This window comes from Mustela nivalis (assembly GCF_964662115.1).
Source record: "Mustela nivalis genome assembly, chromosome: 14".
In the NCBI taxonomy this organism is placed as follows: domain Eukaryota; kingdom Metazoa; phylum Chordata; class Mammalia; order Carnivora; family Mustelidae; genus Mustela; species Mustela nivalis.
In genome coordinates this window covers 18,206,399-18,223,376 of record NC_139033.1, presented here as the reverse complement: position 1 = coordinate 18,223,376, position 16,978 = coordinate 18,206,399, and the positions used below count along the sequence as shown (strand labels likewise).

The 16,978-nt window shown below is 62.6% G+C and overlaps 1 protein-coding gene across 2 annotated transcripts in view; it reads right to left on the bottom strand.

Moving 5' to 3' along the window:
* Window positions 1–2,690: 2,690 nt before the first annotated feature.
* Window positions 2,691–16,978, bottom strand: part of ADGRD1 (adhesion G protein-coupled receptor D1) — a 121,063-nt gene continuing 106,775 nt past the window's right edge. For both annotated transcript variants that reach the window (XM_082699343.1, XM_082699344.1), the window contains 5 exons: window positions 11,585–11,676; window positions 8,510–8,636; window positions 7,224–7,265; window positions 5,919–6,011; window positions 2,691–4,729 (listed from right to left, as the gene is read on the bottom strand). In XM_082699343.1, coding sequence (XP_082555469.1) covers window positions 4,634–4,729; window positions 5,919–6,011; window positions 7,224–7,265; window positions 8,510–8,636; window positions 11,585–11,676 — 450 coding nt within the window. In that variant the 3' untranslated portion in view covers window positions 2,691–4,633. The remainder of the gene's footprint in view (window positions 4,730–5,918; window positions 6,012–7,223; window positions 7,266–8,509; window positions 8,637–11,584; window positions 11,677–16,978) is intronic.

Sequence of the window (16,978 nt, the reverse complement as noted above, 5' to 3'; positions counted from 1 at the left end):
GGAGGGAACTTCTTGGAGGAGCCCCATCCGTCAGGGACTCTGGCAATGTCTATCCTCCCGCCGCCATGGCAGGGGTTAGCTGTGGCCTGGCTGACTCCCCTGGGTCACACCAGGCTCCATGGGTCCTGGGCAGAGGCCAGTGACCCCTCAGATGACACTGGCTGAGGTGCCTCCCATGCCTTTGCGAAAACCAACCCCTGGAAGAATGTTGGGACCTTCAAGCCCGTCGTAGAGGGATCGTCCCTTCCCCGAGTCACGTGGGACAGGGTTCTCTCAGGAAAGGAGCCACGCGGCAGGTGTTGGTGGAGACCCCAGGCGGCACGCAGCTGTGTGAGAGCAAAGCTAGAGTGCCTGCCCCTGCTCCTCCTCCTACAGAAGAAAACCTCGGACCAAATGGTCAGGGACCCCGGACTCATCCACACGCCGACCTGGAGACACGGACTGTTTGTTTCAGATTCCATTCTGCCTGGGTGTCAACCTGGGGTGATTCGGGGACTGTGCACCCCCCATGCCCACCAGCTTTCCAGAGTTACGTCCAAGTTCAAGGGAGTTTATGTGGCACCAAAGCTCCAGGGGGGGAGGACAGGTCCCCGGCTGCTATCACCAGGAGCCTGCTCGCCGGCTCCCCCTCCTTGGTCCCATGAGGCTCCAGAGACACCATGATAGGATCAATCTCCCGAAGCTGAGGTGCCTGGGGGGACTGCAGGGGCCGTGGTTACGCCCACCTCATCATCACCAGAGCCCCTTCTGCTGGGCAAGCGCCGTGTCAGAGCTCTATCCATCCCAGGGAGGGCACTCCTTCCAGGGCCGCTGGTCTTCCCCGGTCCCCCCAAGGGGAAAATGCCTGCTCACGGGAGAAACACCTCTGAGGGTCACCACCCTAGACACAGACCCAGGAAGGGGGAAGAGCTCTCGGAAGATCACAGGAGTTCCCTGCCCCACCTGTTGGCCCGAGGCAAGAGATCTGGGGGTCCCCGGGGCTCACGGCTGACAGAGCTGCAAGCTGCAGCCTCTCCCGGGCGTGGCCCAGGGCAAATCCACAGTCAGGAGCAAAGGCAAGATCAAGGACCACAGGAGAACCGGAAGCCTTGGGCTCCAGCAGCCCAGCCCCCCGCTAGATTAGCACAGGCGTCCCCCGACGGCCGCTTCCCTGGGTCCCTAATACCCAGTTCAAACACACCAACCGCCTTTAGCAACAACAACTCAAAAAGTCAAGGAGGAAAAAAGCGTCGGAACCAGACTCACACGCTGCGCAGAGGTTGAATCCTCGGGCAGGGAATTTAAAGGAACCGTGATGAACACGGTACGAGCCGTAACAGACGCCGCAGACAACGCGCGGGAACAGACGGGCCGTGAAAGCAGAGACACGTGAACCTGAGGGAAAAAGCAACACAGAACGCCGGAAACCAAAACCCTTGGAGAGAAACGCAGAATGCCTCCGACGGGCTCATCGGCAGGCCGGATACAGCGGAGGAGCGAGTCCTGTGCTTCAGAAATTAGTTAGAATATGTGTTAAAATCTGAAAGCCAATCAGTCTGAATTCTACCGAACGTTTCAAGACGCGATTCTAACAATTCTAAAGCCGTAAACCAACGGAGACTCCGCATTCGCGTGTTGAAACATTCAGGACTAGGAGGAAATCGGTTGCTCTGGAGATTTCCTCACCAGCCAACGACAGACTGAGTCTAAAACATGGCAAGGCCATGCATCTGCGAGGGCCAGTGCGACCCTGTGGGAGAAAAGGCACGTGTGGGGACTCACGCGTCCCGATTTCAAGAGCACGAAGCTACGGCAGTCAGGACGGTGCGGAGTCGGAAGGAAAAGAGACAAACAGACCAACGGACAGAGAGGAGGCGCCGGGGTGAGAGCCTCGCAGACACAGTGGCCAGCGGACCGTGGACAAAGGAACGGAGACGACTCCGGGAAAGGCCAGCCCCCGACGGGCAGTGGCGCCACGGGCTGCCGCGAGGCCTGCCCGTTACCCTTGAGCACTGCACAGAGCTCCGTTTCTAAAGGACCGTGTACTTGAGCTCGAAGGTACACGTTCACCCACGGATGGCCGCGCTCGTGGAGGTCGGGGAGCCCGGAGAGGGAGCTGCGGCTCACAGCACAGCGGACACTGCACTCAGCTGCCGGCAGAGGAGAGGGCAACAGCCTCACGGCACCCTCGCCCCCTTCCCCGCACGGTCTGCTGCCAGGCCCTGGCCCGAGATTCCCCCCAGGGCTAAAGAGAGAACCACACCCCCGCTGTGTGGACAGTGCAACACCCACTCCTCAGCCCCACCGAGCACCAAGGTGGCCGTAGGACTGGGGGACCGGCGCAGCCGGGAGGGCGCAGCCCGGGCTGTCGGAGCACATCCACAGGACACAGATGCTGCTAAGCCTGCCTCAGACTCCATCAGGAAGCCGGGCCACGGTCCGTCTGCCGGCCCACAGCAGCCCCCACACTCTGCTGCCTGTGACCAGTTCCCCTGGGGGCTGCAGGGGAGGGAGGCTCCTGAAAGCCAGGGGTCACCCGCCACTGTGTGCCCAGAGCTGGGACGTGCTGGGCACGCAGGAGGCGCTGGCTACGTCTGCCAGGTGAGTCCCAGGACGGGATGTCACCCACCGTGTTTCTCCACAGAATTCTGTCTTGAGACTTGATCCCGCTCACCTCACACAAGCCAAGAACTTGAGGACCACACATCACCGTCAGGACAGGGAGAGTTTATTTCATAAAAAATCACGACATATTTCCACTACTTGGTGGCATTCATCATTTTTCCTGTGCTGTGAACTACCATAAACACATGATTCTTCCCAATTTCTTGTCTTTGGCCAAATTGTGTGCAGATAATAAAACGCCGCAGAAGCCCAGCTCTATAGCCTATAAATAAAGTGCACGCGCTCCTTCATTAGAAGTGAAAGGTTTCTTCATTACTCCCCTTGATATGTTAGCTGTGTAGAGCGAATATGCTGAGCTTAAAACAAAGAACTCCACCTAAAGGAAAGACAGCTCCGTACTCGACGTGCTTCCCCGGAGGCGAAGGGGACAGCGACCCCCGTGCAGACTCGGGACTGCAGCGCGCTCACTCCTCGGGGCTCGCGCGTGACGAGGCTACAGCGCGCAGGTACAAGCCATCCGGTTTCGGGAACCACGAGGAGAAGCCTGGGTGGGGGCTGGGCACACCCGGGCTATTCACGACACGCCAGGGGTCTCAGCAGCACTCCAGCCCCCCCGCCCATCCCTGGGGCCCACACAGAGGTCACCGGCCACCATCACCCCGTGCTGGGTCGGCTGCTGCCCCCGGGGCCTCGAGAGGAAGCAAGAACACAGCTGCCCCGCGATCGACACGTGGCTCTCGGTCGGACCCCTCCCCGCATGGGACATGCCTGTGGGGGACGGCAGCCATCGTCGGGGTCAGGTGGCACCCGAGCGGGAGGGAAAAGGCCCCTGGAGACCTGGCGGGCATGTGGGGTGGGCAGGGCTTGGTGCCACCACGGTCACAGTTTACAGAAGACTTTCCAGTATCAGCTACAGGCCTGGACATCTCACCCCCACGGCTCATGCCCACCGTCCCCGCGGATGCCCCGGTCTGAGCTTTCCCAGCCCGCTTCCCGATATTCAGTGGCACTGGGGGCGCATCTAAGGTCACAGGCCCTGGTATCCCAGGGACCCTGCTCAGACACACAGCAGTAATGGTCACTCCACTTCCTGGGGGCCCAGCCCCGGTCCACAAACCGAAAGCAACCGGAAGACACAGCCACTGTCAGGCCGCCCTCCCCTGGTCCGCAGTGTGAGCGGCCTCTGTGGCCGCACGGGACGTGTGCTCACTACCTCCCAGGGCATCTGCCGGGGGGAAACACAGAGCGGGTCTGTACGTGACCAGCAGGAAGCTCTGCGGAAGCCAGACCACGGGAAGCCCAGCTGCGGGGCTGTGGGCACGAGGGCGGGCTCAGGTGCGCCCAGCAGGGCCCCGGGCGGGGCGGACCGCCAGTGTGGAGAGAACCCGATGGGCAGAGAGAACCCGATGGCGGTGCTGGGAGCTGTCCCCGCAGCGGCCCCCCCCGGCTCTTCCCACAGATGGGCCCTGAGCAGCCAGCACCCCCGGCCCCAACCCCCCGTGCAGCCGGAAGGCGAGGGTGGCCCGTGGGGCTCCAGCCTGCACCGCGCCCTCTTCTCAGAGCTTGCTGTGGCTGATTCAGCAGGTCGAGGACATTCTTCACACTCGTAGACACCCCCACGTGCCTCTGCCTGACCCTGCAGGGGTGCCTCAGGGCCTTTACCTCCCCCGCAGGACCCTGCCTCTCTGGCCCCAAAGTCCCCATCACCACGCCCAGGCTAACTTGCCCTTGTCATGCTGCAGCCCCAGGGTCCTATGTGCCCACGGCAGGTGCCCCAGGGGACAGTCACTTGGCCACGGGAGGACCAGAGCTGGGAGGGCCGCCCCCTACGGTGCATCAGGCTTCGGGCCCAACAGTGGGCTCTGTCACACGGGGAGGGCCAGAAGTGAGGACACCTGTAAAGGGGGCCAGGACCCCCATGCCCAGACAGCAACAAGGAGAGGGTTCCACGGTGAAGGCAGAGTGTTCCTTGTGTTTAGTTTGCAGGGTGCGTCTGAGCAGCAAGACGGCCGGTCAGCGGCCTCCCTGCTCATACGGTGGACAGGTCCACGCGGTGGGCAGAATGGCTGCTCCTGTCCCAGGGGCTGAGCTTGGTGGACACTGTGCCTGGCCGGGTCCCGTTCATCTGCGAATCACAAACGAGTGAACTCTGAAGACGTGCTCCCAGGACAGGAAACCAGACCCCGGGCAGTGCAGACGTGCTGGCCCAGAAAGCTGCATGAGGCCCCTCCAGCCCATCAGCGGGGGGCCCCGCTGCCCCCCGGGGAAGAGAGCGCTGAACTCCGGGGGCGCACTGCCTCCCGCCTTCTGCGCGGACTTCCTTCCTTGTCACTTCCCGGAGCTGGTGTCGCACACGCTCACTCGCACTCCTGTCTGTCTGTCCGTGCGCTCACTCCGCATGCACCCACCGAGCACACCTCGCCTTTGGGGCAGGCCTGGGATCACAGGAGTGACCAGTGCCAACCATACCCTCATCCCCATGCTCTACCCACCAGCGGGAGACACAAGACAGCCACACGTGTCAGTAAACAGAACGAGCAGTTGTTGCTTACAACACAACACGGCCCAGGAAGTCCCTCCCGAGGACAGGACCCCTGCACCGGGCCCTGGGCCCAGCTAGAACACACGTCATCCGCCCCAGGCACCTGGGGCCCTGCCCGCATCTGCACTTCCCGCAGGAGGAAGGTGAACCGAGCCTGGTGTGGAGATGACAGGCTTGTCGGGATCCCTGAGCACCAAGACCGGGTCCTCAGGTGTGTGCGGAGGGAAGAGACCTGTGCAGGAGATCAGCTCCCTGAAGGTGCTGGGGACTTCCATGCCTCCCGGGGCGCCGGCAGCACACCCTGCGCCTGCCTCCTCATCCGCTCCTCCTCCTTCCTCCTAAGTCCGTGCAGATGTACTGGCCCTGGGAGGTCACGGGTACCCCCGGGACAGAGACCCCGCTGTGGGCATACCATCACCCCGGAGCACATGCAGCCCCCAGGCTGGGTGAAGAATGAAAAAGGCTGAGCAGGAGGCACCGGCGGCCACACCTTATCACCAAGCCCCGACCGAGCTGGGCAGCCACATGCACAACGTGGCCCTGGCCAGGTCAGGCTGGGGGAAGGAAGGAGACGCGCTCTGGAGGCTCTGGGTTTAGGAGGCCCAGGAGGCCAGAGGCCTGGTGCGCTGAGCCAAGGCCAGCAGCCACTGGGACTTTCCAGATAACAAGGAAGAAGTCCAGAGCCTCTGCGGGTCCATGAGAGCAAGCGTGCAGGCGCTCAGACAGGACCGAAGCAAGAAGGGGGTGAGACTCAACACTGCAAGGCACTCACGATATCGGAGCTGAAGGGCTTCGCGTTAGCACTGCGGATGGAGCTGCTCGTGAGGCTCCAGACCTTGGTTTTATGTTTGAAAGCAGCCCTCACCTTTGAAGGCAGAACAGAGGATGGTTAGAAGCCGTTTCAGCGGTGGAGATGGCAACAATAAAGGTTGTTCTCCAAGGCCTCTAGGTTTTGTGCTGAAATAAAGTCCCAGAATGCCAGCAGCAGGGTACGGGCAGGATCTGGAAACATCTGTCCGGACTCACTGCCCCAGTTGGCAGGCGTGCTCTGTCCCCACCGCCTACCAGGGCCCGCGGAGCGAGCAAGCTGGGGCTGGTCTGCTCCCTGCTGGCCGAATCCCAGTTCTGGCCAGGACACTAGTCGTGCTCAACAAGGAACCGTGGAGCGGGCAGAGTGTGGCCGGGAGCAGGAACAGAGGACAGGCAAGGGAACAAATGAGACATGGGGTAGGCCAGGCATGGCTCAAGGCCATGTCCGCTTCCCATCATGTGAACCTCAGTTTTGAGCTCTGCTGAGCTGCTCCCCTCCACCACTGGCCACCATTGTCCTCAGCGACTCACCCGGCCCACCTCCAGCCATCCGCCTGCTCCCCAGTGCCCCTTCCGTCCCCGCCTGACCTGTATCTCTGTACGAACAGACCTCCCACAGAAATAGCACAGATGGGACCGCACCCCTCTGCCTGTTCCCGCTCACGGCTCCACTGCTGCCTCCCCATGGCCGAGCCCAAAATGGTCGCAGATGTCAAGCCCACAATGTAAGCCTAAGTATGGGTCTTGAGAAACAGGCTCTAGAGCAGCCTTCACCCTTCCCATGGCCAAGTGCATGGCAGGTCAATGTCCAGACTGCACCTGAGAACGAGCCCACTCCCACCTGCCCCAGTGCCTGCGGAGGGCAGGGACGCAGTGCCCCCAAGTCCGACAGTCAGCAGACCTCCTTTCACCCCAGACAGCCTCCTCTTGCCTTTGGGGGCCACTGGAAAGACAGCGACATCTTACCCTCCTTGATGTGCCGGCCAGGTCTTGATTCTGCCAATTGGCTGCCCCCCACTATCTCTGTCACTCCATCCTCCGTAGAGTCAGGAGGGCCTGTGTGAGGCCAGGAAGGAGACGCCTGGAGGTTGCTCAGCAACCAGGAGGCAAGAGAAGGGCTGATGGAAAGCAGCCTACAGCACACAACTTGTGGCCACTACCGAAGCCTGCCCAGACACCGGCCTGATGGGGCAAGACTTTTTGTGCTCTGGGCCCTTCCAGAAGTGAAAAACTACCTCTGTGTTTCCAGGACGTAGAACAGACATACCTCTGAATTCAGGAGACAGTGGAAAAGGAAGATGAAAAACCCCTAGGGAGGAAGGGGAGAACACAGGGTTAGGCCCTCGCATTTTGTCCCAGCACTCTCCAAAGCTTCCTCCCAAGGCCATGTGGGTTCTGGGATGGGCACTGGTGTGGCTCACCGCTGGGGAGCCTGCAAGTGAGCTGCTGACAATCCTACGGTCTGGAGCCCCTGAGAAGGGGAAGCATCCAGATCCCAGCATGAAATCCAGCCTAGAGGCAGGCACCACTGCGCCCACTGTGCTGTTTGGGCAAAGGTACAAAGGCAGGACAGACCGGGGATGAGTAAAATGCTGGCAATGGACAAAGGTGAGGACATCTGAGAATCAACTGAACTGAGCCTTCGTGTCCTCCCAGAGAGCATGATGGTAACAACGAAGCAGGCACGAGAATGAGGATGTCCCCAAACTCTGAAGACAGCTACTGTGTGTCTGGCACTGGCCAACACCTCCCCTGAGCCGCTCCCTTAGTGTGGAAGCTGCCCCAGGGGTGGGTCCTGTCACAGTTCCCGCGTCGTGGAGGAGGGACTGGAATGCAGAGAGGATGAGTGATGGGCCGCGGGACCCGGCTGCGTAACAGCTGCAGCCAGGACAATCAATCACCTTCTCCGGTGACCAACCGGAAGGAAACAGTGCGTGCAGCTTATTACAAATTAGAAGCAGCAACACGCTCTCACTCTGGTAAGACGCGGTCCCTGGTCAGGAAGGCCCCGAGCGCAGCAAAGACGGCGTGGGTGGGCCGTGCTCACGCTCACCCGGAAACAGCTCAGGCTCAGCTGTGGGGCTGCGGCTGGTGGGGGCACTCACTTCCACCCTTCCTTTGGGGGGGGGTTGTGGGTCTGGGGATACAGGCTCTGAGCACCCCAAGTCTCCGATTTCTAGGCTGCTTCCCCTTCTCTGTGCCTCCACACAGGGGACACACGTGAACCCAGACCTGGGGCACGCGCCTTCGCCATCTCTGCGACCTTTCCAGGGCGGCATCCATGCCACCGTCTTCCCTTGCAGGCCCCGCTGTGCTTCCCACCGACAGTGGCCGGCACGACGAGGCAGCCCTGCTGCAAACCGGCCCTGCATGCGGAGACCCAGGGGCGGGCTCCATCGCCCTGTCCTTGGCCCTGGGCGTGCCCGTGCTGGGTCTCGCAGGATGTGTGGCGGGAGCAGAGAGGAGGGCCTCCGTGCCACGCTCGTGACAACCCGCTGCACACGCGTCTGCTCAGAAGCGTCGCGCCGGCCGGGCAGTCCCACAGGCACTCACCTGCAGGGAGTTGAGGACAGCGAATATATACTGGAAGGCCAAGGCCTGGCTGTTGACAGCAAGCACGCCGAAGACCCACGAGGTTCCCAGGATGGGCAGCAGCACGGCCACGGCTTTTATCGTCAACCTGAAAGGGAAGTGGAAACGGCCACTCTGGGGGGCGGGCCGGGGGGCACTGGCCTCTCAGTGGGAGGCCGCTGAGAGGGAGCGGACATGGCCCTGCCGGGGGCCAGACCTGAGCTCCACCCTGCAGGGAACCTCGGCTGAGGAGAGGAGCGCTCGCGACCTGACACCAGGTCCCTGCCCGGCCAGCCCGGGGTCAAACCAGCAGCTCTGCCTCTGCCTCCTGCAGCTGGCACAGGGCACCCAGCAGCCATCATGTCCCCGGGGCACCCTCAGCTGATCACCCTGACCCGGGCGGCAGCAGGGCTGGGTCGGAATGCTATCCCCGGTACCCACGGAGCACAGCAGAGCCAAGGCTCCGGGGGTGGATCCAGCAGGGAAGGACACACACTCGGGCTCGGCCTCACGGGCTCCTTCCCAGAATGTGGGCTCCGTGGACATGGTCCCTGCGGCGTCTGCAAGCCTGGAGCAGAGCTAGCTCCTAGTCTGCTCCCAGGGAACCCCTGAACAGTGAGGCAAGGCCCACGTGTTGCCTGAACCCAGCTGTTCCTCCCGTTGCTCACGGTCTACCCTGACTTCCGCAGCGGCTGGGCTCTGCACGCTGGAAGGCCGGCACCTGGGCTTCCGAGGAAAGCTGTGCTTATCACTGGGCACACTGACCACACACCAGCCTCGCTCACTAGACCCTGAGCACCCAGCGGCTGGGCTGGGGCTTCATCGCCGCGATCCTGACGCACAGCCCTGCGCCAGGGCCCCGTGGGCTCTCGGGAAGTGACCGTCAAATGCAGGAGCAAACGTGGGAGTGAATGTGTGCCCACGTGCACACACACATCCAGCATCCCCGGGAGGAGGGGCGACACGGCCCGTCGAGCTTCCTGGCGGGACACCCCGCATCCCGGTCCTGCCAGCTCCTGGCCACAAACCCTGAAAACCAGCGGAGGGCCCCACAGGTCAGCTGCCCGGGGAGTAGCAACCCCACATCTCCCTGAAGTCAGTACAGTCAAAACAGCCATCACAGACGACATAGCTTCATCTTCACATATTAGAGAATCCGTATGTGAAAAGAACAGGCTTGAGAAATGGGTCTCAAACTGTGCTGTTTTTTTCTTAAAAATGGAAGCCTCAGAACAGAAGGTCTTGGGGAAGACAAGTCCAGCTGGTGCTCTCTGAGGCCTCTTGTTAACGGGGCCAGAGCTGCCGGGGTCCCTCGTCACACACAGAAGGAGTGGATTCCTGCCCTGGGGGAGGCCCCAGCAGGTGGACGCACCGCCCAGACACACCCCCTCCCGCTGCTCCCCAGGCCGCCCCCGTGGGGCTCAGTCCCCATGAGCCTCCCCCTCTTCCTCCCACGGCTCGTGGGTGGGTGCTCGTGGTCCTCAGCCTCACCCCTGCCCCCAGGAGTCTGGATCTCGCTTGTGAAAGTGGAACGTTCCCTGCTCCTCTCTGGGGGGTCTGGAGTCCCCCAGGAAACAAAGACTAAGGAGGAGGGGAAGCCCCTTCAGGCTCCTGCGGAAGCCTGTCGTCCTGTTAGTCACCGTGCGGAGCTGCTCTGCATGGAGGACACGGCCAGATTGAAACCAAGGCCCAGGAAGGAGGAAGCAGCCACAGAAGCCATCCGAGGATGCCGCAGTTGCTGCCTCTATGCCTGGTCTGGAGCCCGGGGAACAGGGCCACAGGGGACCGCAGAAGTCAGTGAGGGGGCCCCATGGAGCCGCGTGGAGAAGCCCCAGCACAGGCCACGCAGCCGGGTCACCCTGCAGAGCCACCTCTGTCCAGAGGCACGGCCTGAGCTCTCCTGGGAGGAGTGGGACCCTGGGCTGTCAGGTGCAGGACACGGGAGTCCTCAGCGGTTGGGCCAACAGCCGACGCTCTGCAGAGACGTGGAAATGTGCTCCCCGACCTGGGAGGCCCTGCCTGCCCCACGGAGCTGCCCTCGAAGGTGTCTGGGGGCTGAGAAAACCCACGAGGGCCAGAGCTGCTTGTCAGTCCAATTCACAGTGCTGGGAATTCATTACAAAATAATTGTCTAATCGATTTGCTACTGACATATTTACTGCTCTTGCTCTCAGATCGGAAAAGATAGAGTGTAGCTAAAGTAACTTACAGAAGGTTAGCTACCTCATGTCCCTGTCCTAGCTGTTCACGACAGCTCCCAAGTTCCCTGAGAGGAGCACCTCCCCCACTTCCTGGGCCTGTGGTCTGGGGGTGCTGAGTGCCCCCCAGAGCCAGGATGGCCCCTGGGACTCAGGCCCGGGGGAACTGGGCACTTCCGTTCTGCTGTGACTGGTTCCAGGTTGAGCGTGTGACCTGAGGGGAGCAGGGCCTCCAGCCTCAGGACCTCCGTCTGATCTGGGATGGAGGGGCTTCCCGTGTCACCAGGAGGCAGGTCCATCTGAGCAGGAAGCCGACCGGGGACACGGGATGAAGGGTGGGGGAGGGGCGGGGCCCCCTGGATCAAGCAGGTCGAGACTCCCTCCTGGGCTCTGTGGATCCGTCCCCTCGCCTTCAGCCAGTCTGTGCTGGGTCTTCGGTCCCCTGCAGTCAGGGGAGCCCTCCCTGATATGGGGTCAGGACACCTCGAGGCCGGGAGGCGTGGGCGGGTCCCTCCCCAGAGGGACCTGCTCCTCCCCCGGGGGACCAGCCCTGGAGCTCCTCGGGAAGTTCGACCCTGAGGAGGCTCACCTGCACTGACAGCCCTCCACGGCTAGGAAAGCAAGGCATGGAGGGTGCTATGGCGAGGGCGGGGGCAGGACCGAATCTAGAATCTTCCTCCTCACCCCAGGGATAAGACGCCCTGCTCCACAGATGCGGCAGCAAGGCTGGGAAGGGCTGGTCCTGGTCAGGCGACGAACAGCCAAGCAGGGACTCGAGCTCAAGGCTCCCCAGCGCCCTCCGGCCCCAAATAGCTGTGTGCAGGCAGGTCCACCGCTGACGGCCCAGAGTCCAACTTACTTGAAGGCACTGGGGTCCCCATGTATCTTGTAGTTGTCGGCGCTGATCTGTGTGATGACCCTGGTCACAGCGATGAGGATGCCGACATTGACCTGCACGAGGAGAGCAACGGGCCACAAGGTGAGCCTGTGGCCACAGAGCCCCGATCCCCCCAGACGGCTGCCCAAGCCACCCCCGGGTTCCGAGCCAGGAGATAGTGTCTCTGCAGAAACCTGGCCCACAGGGTCCCTGAGCATTTTCACTGTCCTTGCCACACGCAGCAGCACCCTCTGGGAGCACATCTGTGCGCGTGAGGAAGTTCTGAACCCAGGGGCACAGCAAGGCCAGGCCTGGGGCTCAGACCTCACTTCGGCGTTGCTCACTCGGTAAGCCCACGCACGACGGCCTTGAGCCCTTGCTGCCCGCCCGAGGGGAAACAGTCCTGACACCCACAGCGCGAACAGATCATTGCAAGGGTGAGAAACTGTATCCACGAAGCCGCTTGCACACAGCCAGCCTCTTACTCCCTGGCCCCGGCAGGCCAGCGGCTGTGTCGTCCACAGAGGCCACGGCACAGGGGACTGCACCGGCACAGGGGCTGCTCCCCCAGGGTCAGTGGAGCTGGGGGTGGGGCTGGGGGGCTTCTCTGAAGAGGTTTCGGCACAAACTGTTCCTCTGAGGGCAGCTCTCCGGGGCCCTGACCGAGCCCGGAAAGGCAGGAGGCAGCAAGGGGAAGTGAGAGCCCGGATTTCCTTCTGCAGCCGCTGGATTCAGAGCTGTGCTGTGGCTGGGACGCCCTCTGCCCTTGGAAACCTCAGGAGATCAATGACAAAGTCACCGAGGAGTCCAGCTCCAGGCTAAAATCCTAGGTGCACCTTCAGGCCCGATCACAGGCAAAGACAAGGCGTTCCCTGGCAGACCTCCCGGGAGACGTGGCCCTCCCCACCCCAGCCCGGAGCCCAGGAGAGCCAGCAGGTGCTGCAGGGTGGCAGGCGGGGCCCGGGGGCTCCCACCCTGCTGGCCGGGCCCGCGAGCAGGTCTGCATACCCAGCCCAGGCACCTGCATCCTCACGGGGGCCCCGGCCTGAGGCGCCGCGGACACCATCTCACAAGCAGCCGTGCAGACGCGTCCCCGTAAACTCTCTGCTCTTCCACGGTGGCTCCTCTCAGCCTCCCTCCTCGCAGCCACCTGTCCCCATGGCTCCGTGTCCGGGCACCGGGGCAGGGGCCAGCACCCTCCCCACTCAGCCCCTGCCTGCTCCCCTGCCGGGACAGTGCCCTGCGGGGCCGGCCCCGTGTTCTCGCCGACGCCTCAACCCCAGGCAGCTCAGTCCCTGGCTTCGGACCCACGTCACCTGCCTCCTCTCCCTCCTGCACAGCAAGGATCCTCACCGCATCCCCCGGCGCCAGGGAGGAGGGAAGAAGTCAACGGTGTGATGTCCCCAGCAGCGAGCCCTCCTCCCCGCCCCGCCAGTCGTGCACAACCACCAGAAAAGCCCAGTCAGCGCCGCGGAGAAAGGGTGGGCAGAGCAAGGCCCCGGGGGGTGGGGACTGTGCTCCAGACCACGGCTGATCCCCGAAGTCCACGTGCCGCTCAGCTCGGAGAGCCACAGGCTCTCACCTCTGACCGGGCACCTGCCACTCCCAGCGACCAGAGGGCAGGGCCACCAGGAGCCCCCTTCCCCCCACCCAGAGATTTGGTTATTTTCTGGACTAAATGCTTTTTGACTTTACGCTTGTGGGGGAAGCGTGGAGTTCCGACGATGATTCCTAGAGGATTTCCTGTGCATTTTGAGGGGAGGTTCCCGCTGGTCCCGTCCGCCGCCCTGCAGGCCTATCCCCTCGACTCGGCAATTCACATTTCGGGTTCCTTGTGCCCAGGGCAAAGCTGAGGTCTTTCTGGAATAACACAGGCTGGAGACCATGTGACTGACCACAGCGGGTGGCAGGTCTGGGGGCGCCCAGTCTGCGGGGGGACCACGGACCGGGCCGTTCTTCCCACACTCATAAAGCCTGAGTCCAACACACATCGTGTGAGAAAGGCCCCGGGCCTGTGTACGTGCAAACGTGTATTCACATTTGCCTCTCCCAGCATAAAGCTCCGAGGATACACGAGTGATTAGCTCGGGCGTCTGCTGGAGGCGGCGGAGGCGGAGGCTGAGAAAGAGCTGAACGGATGGTACATTAAACTTTTCTTTCCGGTTCCCACACGAGGGTTAAAATTCCAGAACCACGTTACCCCTCGTCCGTTGCACCTACTTGACCCAAGGCCTCTACCCCCGAAGGGAAAATCAGGGCCACACAGACGGTGCCTGACTGCGGGCCCGTCGCCTCCTGACCTCTGCCAGGAGGTGTGGCGACCGCGGTGAAGCCGCGGCCATTTCCGACAGCTGCCGTCTCTGTGAAGATTTCTGGGGGTTCGTTCCTCCCATCTCCCTCTCCCCACCGGGCTCTGAGGGCTTCCCTCCAGCAAGCACTCTCCGTGCCTCGGGATGATAGTGCTGCCTGCCTGCAGAGCAGGAGAGGGGCCCGCGGAACCCCAACCCCGCGACCCCGCCGCCTCATTCCGGGAAAGGCTGTGCTGGGAACCAAAAAGCCCTAGTGTTTGGGGGCATCCAGAGCAGAAGCGGGCCTGCCCCCTCACCCTGGCCGTCCATGGGGTGGAGGCTGGGGAAGGGGGAGGCCGGGGTGGGGAGGCCCATGCACCTCAGACACTGTTGTTTCGTGAACCAGCATCCCCGTGACAACTGCGGGCAGGTCACTCTGACAGAGGCCGGAGGAATAGTTCGTGGGCCGCATTTCAGCAGAAATGGGGAGGGAAAGGAGCGGCACTCAGGGTCACGTGACCACGGGAGGCGGAAAGGGCTGCTCGGGGCTCTGGGATTTGCACCGTGTCCTGCTCCCAGACCTCGTGAGAAGCCGCAGGGGTGCATGCCACAACTCACAGGGAAAGCACTACACAGACACACACAGGAGACACGGTGGTGTGAGTCCACGGCTGCTCGCCTGTCCCTATGGACATCTGTGACCGGCACTCTAACCCTGAGGCGTCTGGGCATCTATGAGACCCAGCTGTCCCGACTTCTCCTCAGAGGAGTCTCTCTCTTGCCTCGTGAGGCCTGCACAGAACAAGGCCCTGGGGGACTCTGCCACCCATGGGGTTCCCAAGCAGGCGTCCAGACCCAGTGGCTCCTAAAACACCTGCTGGTCCCACAGGCCACCCACACTCAGCCTGCCTGCAGCCGTCTGGGGAACGGCAGCCACTTCCCTTCCCGACTGGGGGACAGTGTGTGTGGTGACAGGATGGCTGTGGCTCACTTCTGCCCTTTGCTCCCCAGCTCAAGGCCCCAGGGACCCTTCACTGTCCCTGAGAGTCCAGCCCTAGCAAGACCAATCGCATCAGAACACGCAGAAACCACCCATCCCAACCCAGACAGACACTCTCAAAAACGTGTTCCAAACTGGCAAGCACCGGCGGGCGCTTTTAGCCACACAGGCTGTCAAAGCCTCTATGCCCGAGTGGGAGCCATGGCTCCGTGCCCCCGAGCCCCAGGGAGCCCCAGGGACAGGGGACGGCCCTGGATTTGCAGGCTCCGTCACACATCCCTGAGTTACCTCCTGCAACTTAAGCCATTCCCTGGAGAACACTGGCCCTGCTCAGAGCCCCTCGTTTGTGCAATGGTGGGGGGACCTCGGATCCACCGCCCCGAGCCCTCCCCGACCTCTCGGCCCTTCCAGAACAGGTGTGAGATCTTCTCCGGCTGGGCATGCCCCGCCCTGCTTCATGCTCAGCCTGGTCAGGCTCCTCAGAAGCTCCGGTCCCCCAGAAAGCTCTTCCGTCCACGGTCCATCCCTCGAGGTTGTCCCAGCCTCCCAGAGTGGCAGCCCCGACATGGGAGCCCAAGGCCACCACCACAGGTCCCTGAGCTGCTCCTGCCCACCCTGAGGCCCCATTGTCCACCCCGGAACAGGGCTGGGTAGCCATGTTACTGGTTCCTCTGGTCTCACCACAGACCCAGCCACACACAGCCAGGCTGCCACACGTCCCAGGTCCCCTCACACAAGATCTCCAGGCGCCTGAAGCTAGTCCCGCATCCCAAGGGCGATACAACAGCAGCAATGAAGCTGCCGGGCACGCGGGACGCTTCTGCGGGCGGACCGCCGCTCCGTCTGCAGGCTGGAGGCAAACACAGCGTCCTTTCTCTCCTTCCACCCTGCGCCCAGCACCAGGATGGGCTCGCCTTCTTTCTCCCCTGGCTCCCCAAAACGGCCCTCACACCTACCCTCTCTCGTCCCCTGGGACCCCGGCCTGAGGCTCTTGATCCCCCCGCGCTGGATCTCAGCAGCCTCTCCCCATGGGCTCTCCCTGCCCCTAGCCCCGGCCCTCACCTGCCTATTCAGGACGTGTCCCCCCGACCCTCTCCCTCCCTTGGGGAGAGGCTGTCCCAGGCTCATGCACAGAGGACTCTGGGGAGACGGCAACCGGAATGGCCTCTAGCACCTCCATTCCTACAGCTTCTCCTGTGCAGGGAGGCCTGGGGGCCGGGGGGGGGGGGGCACACCTGGGAGGACCAGAGCCTGCGGCATGCAGGACAAGTGCTCCCAGCAGCACCTGCTGCTCGCCCTGGACACAGGAGGACTGGGAGTTGGGGACAAGATGTGCACATGTGGGTCAGCTGTGCCCCTCCCCTCACAGAGGTACCTGGGGAGCACAGAGGCCAGAGCTGTGGCCAGGCTCTGGCTTACAGAGGATGGCACAGCCCTGGCCACCTGCGGTCCTATACGAAGGGTCCAAGGGTGGACACCAGGCCTCCTCCCCCCACCCTCTGCTCTCTTGCCGGCACCTCCACGGGCCACCTGTCCCCAAAGCCAGAGAGCAGGAGCCAGGCCCAGAAAGAGGGAACCAGGTGAATGATGCGGGACCACGGGGTTGCGGTGTGGGGCGGGCGCCGCCCACTGTCACTCTTGCCCCGGTACACAGCGGTGATACCATCGTGGTGCCCCAAGCTCTGTCCCTCTGGACAGCCCTCGCTTTCGCACCGCCCCATCAATGCAAGGCTTGAGCACTGTGTGCGCAGGATTTTAACGAGGCAGGAACTAACAGATCCTCAAGCTTCTTCCCTCACTTTCACTTCTAATTAACCACCAGGGCCCACAGCCTCGGCTGGTGCCAGCGAACTTGGAACAAAGTCAAATGGGCTTTCAAATAAGCAGCTGGGACGAGAACCAGGGAGAGAGAAGGGAAGGTGTGGAATTTATGAGAGCCCGTCCATGCCGGGCCAAGCAGTCCACGTCCCTGCGGACTGCCCTCAGCGGTCACCTGGCCTCGGGCGGCAGACGGGTGAGCGATGGGGGGCGATGAATGGGGTGGTGAATGAGGACGCTGAAGCGACGGGCATCCGGGAGGTGTCCCTG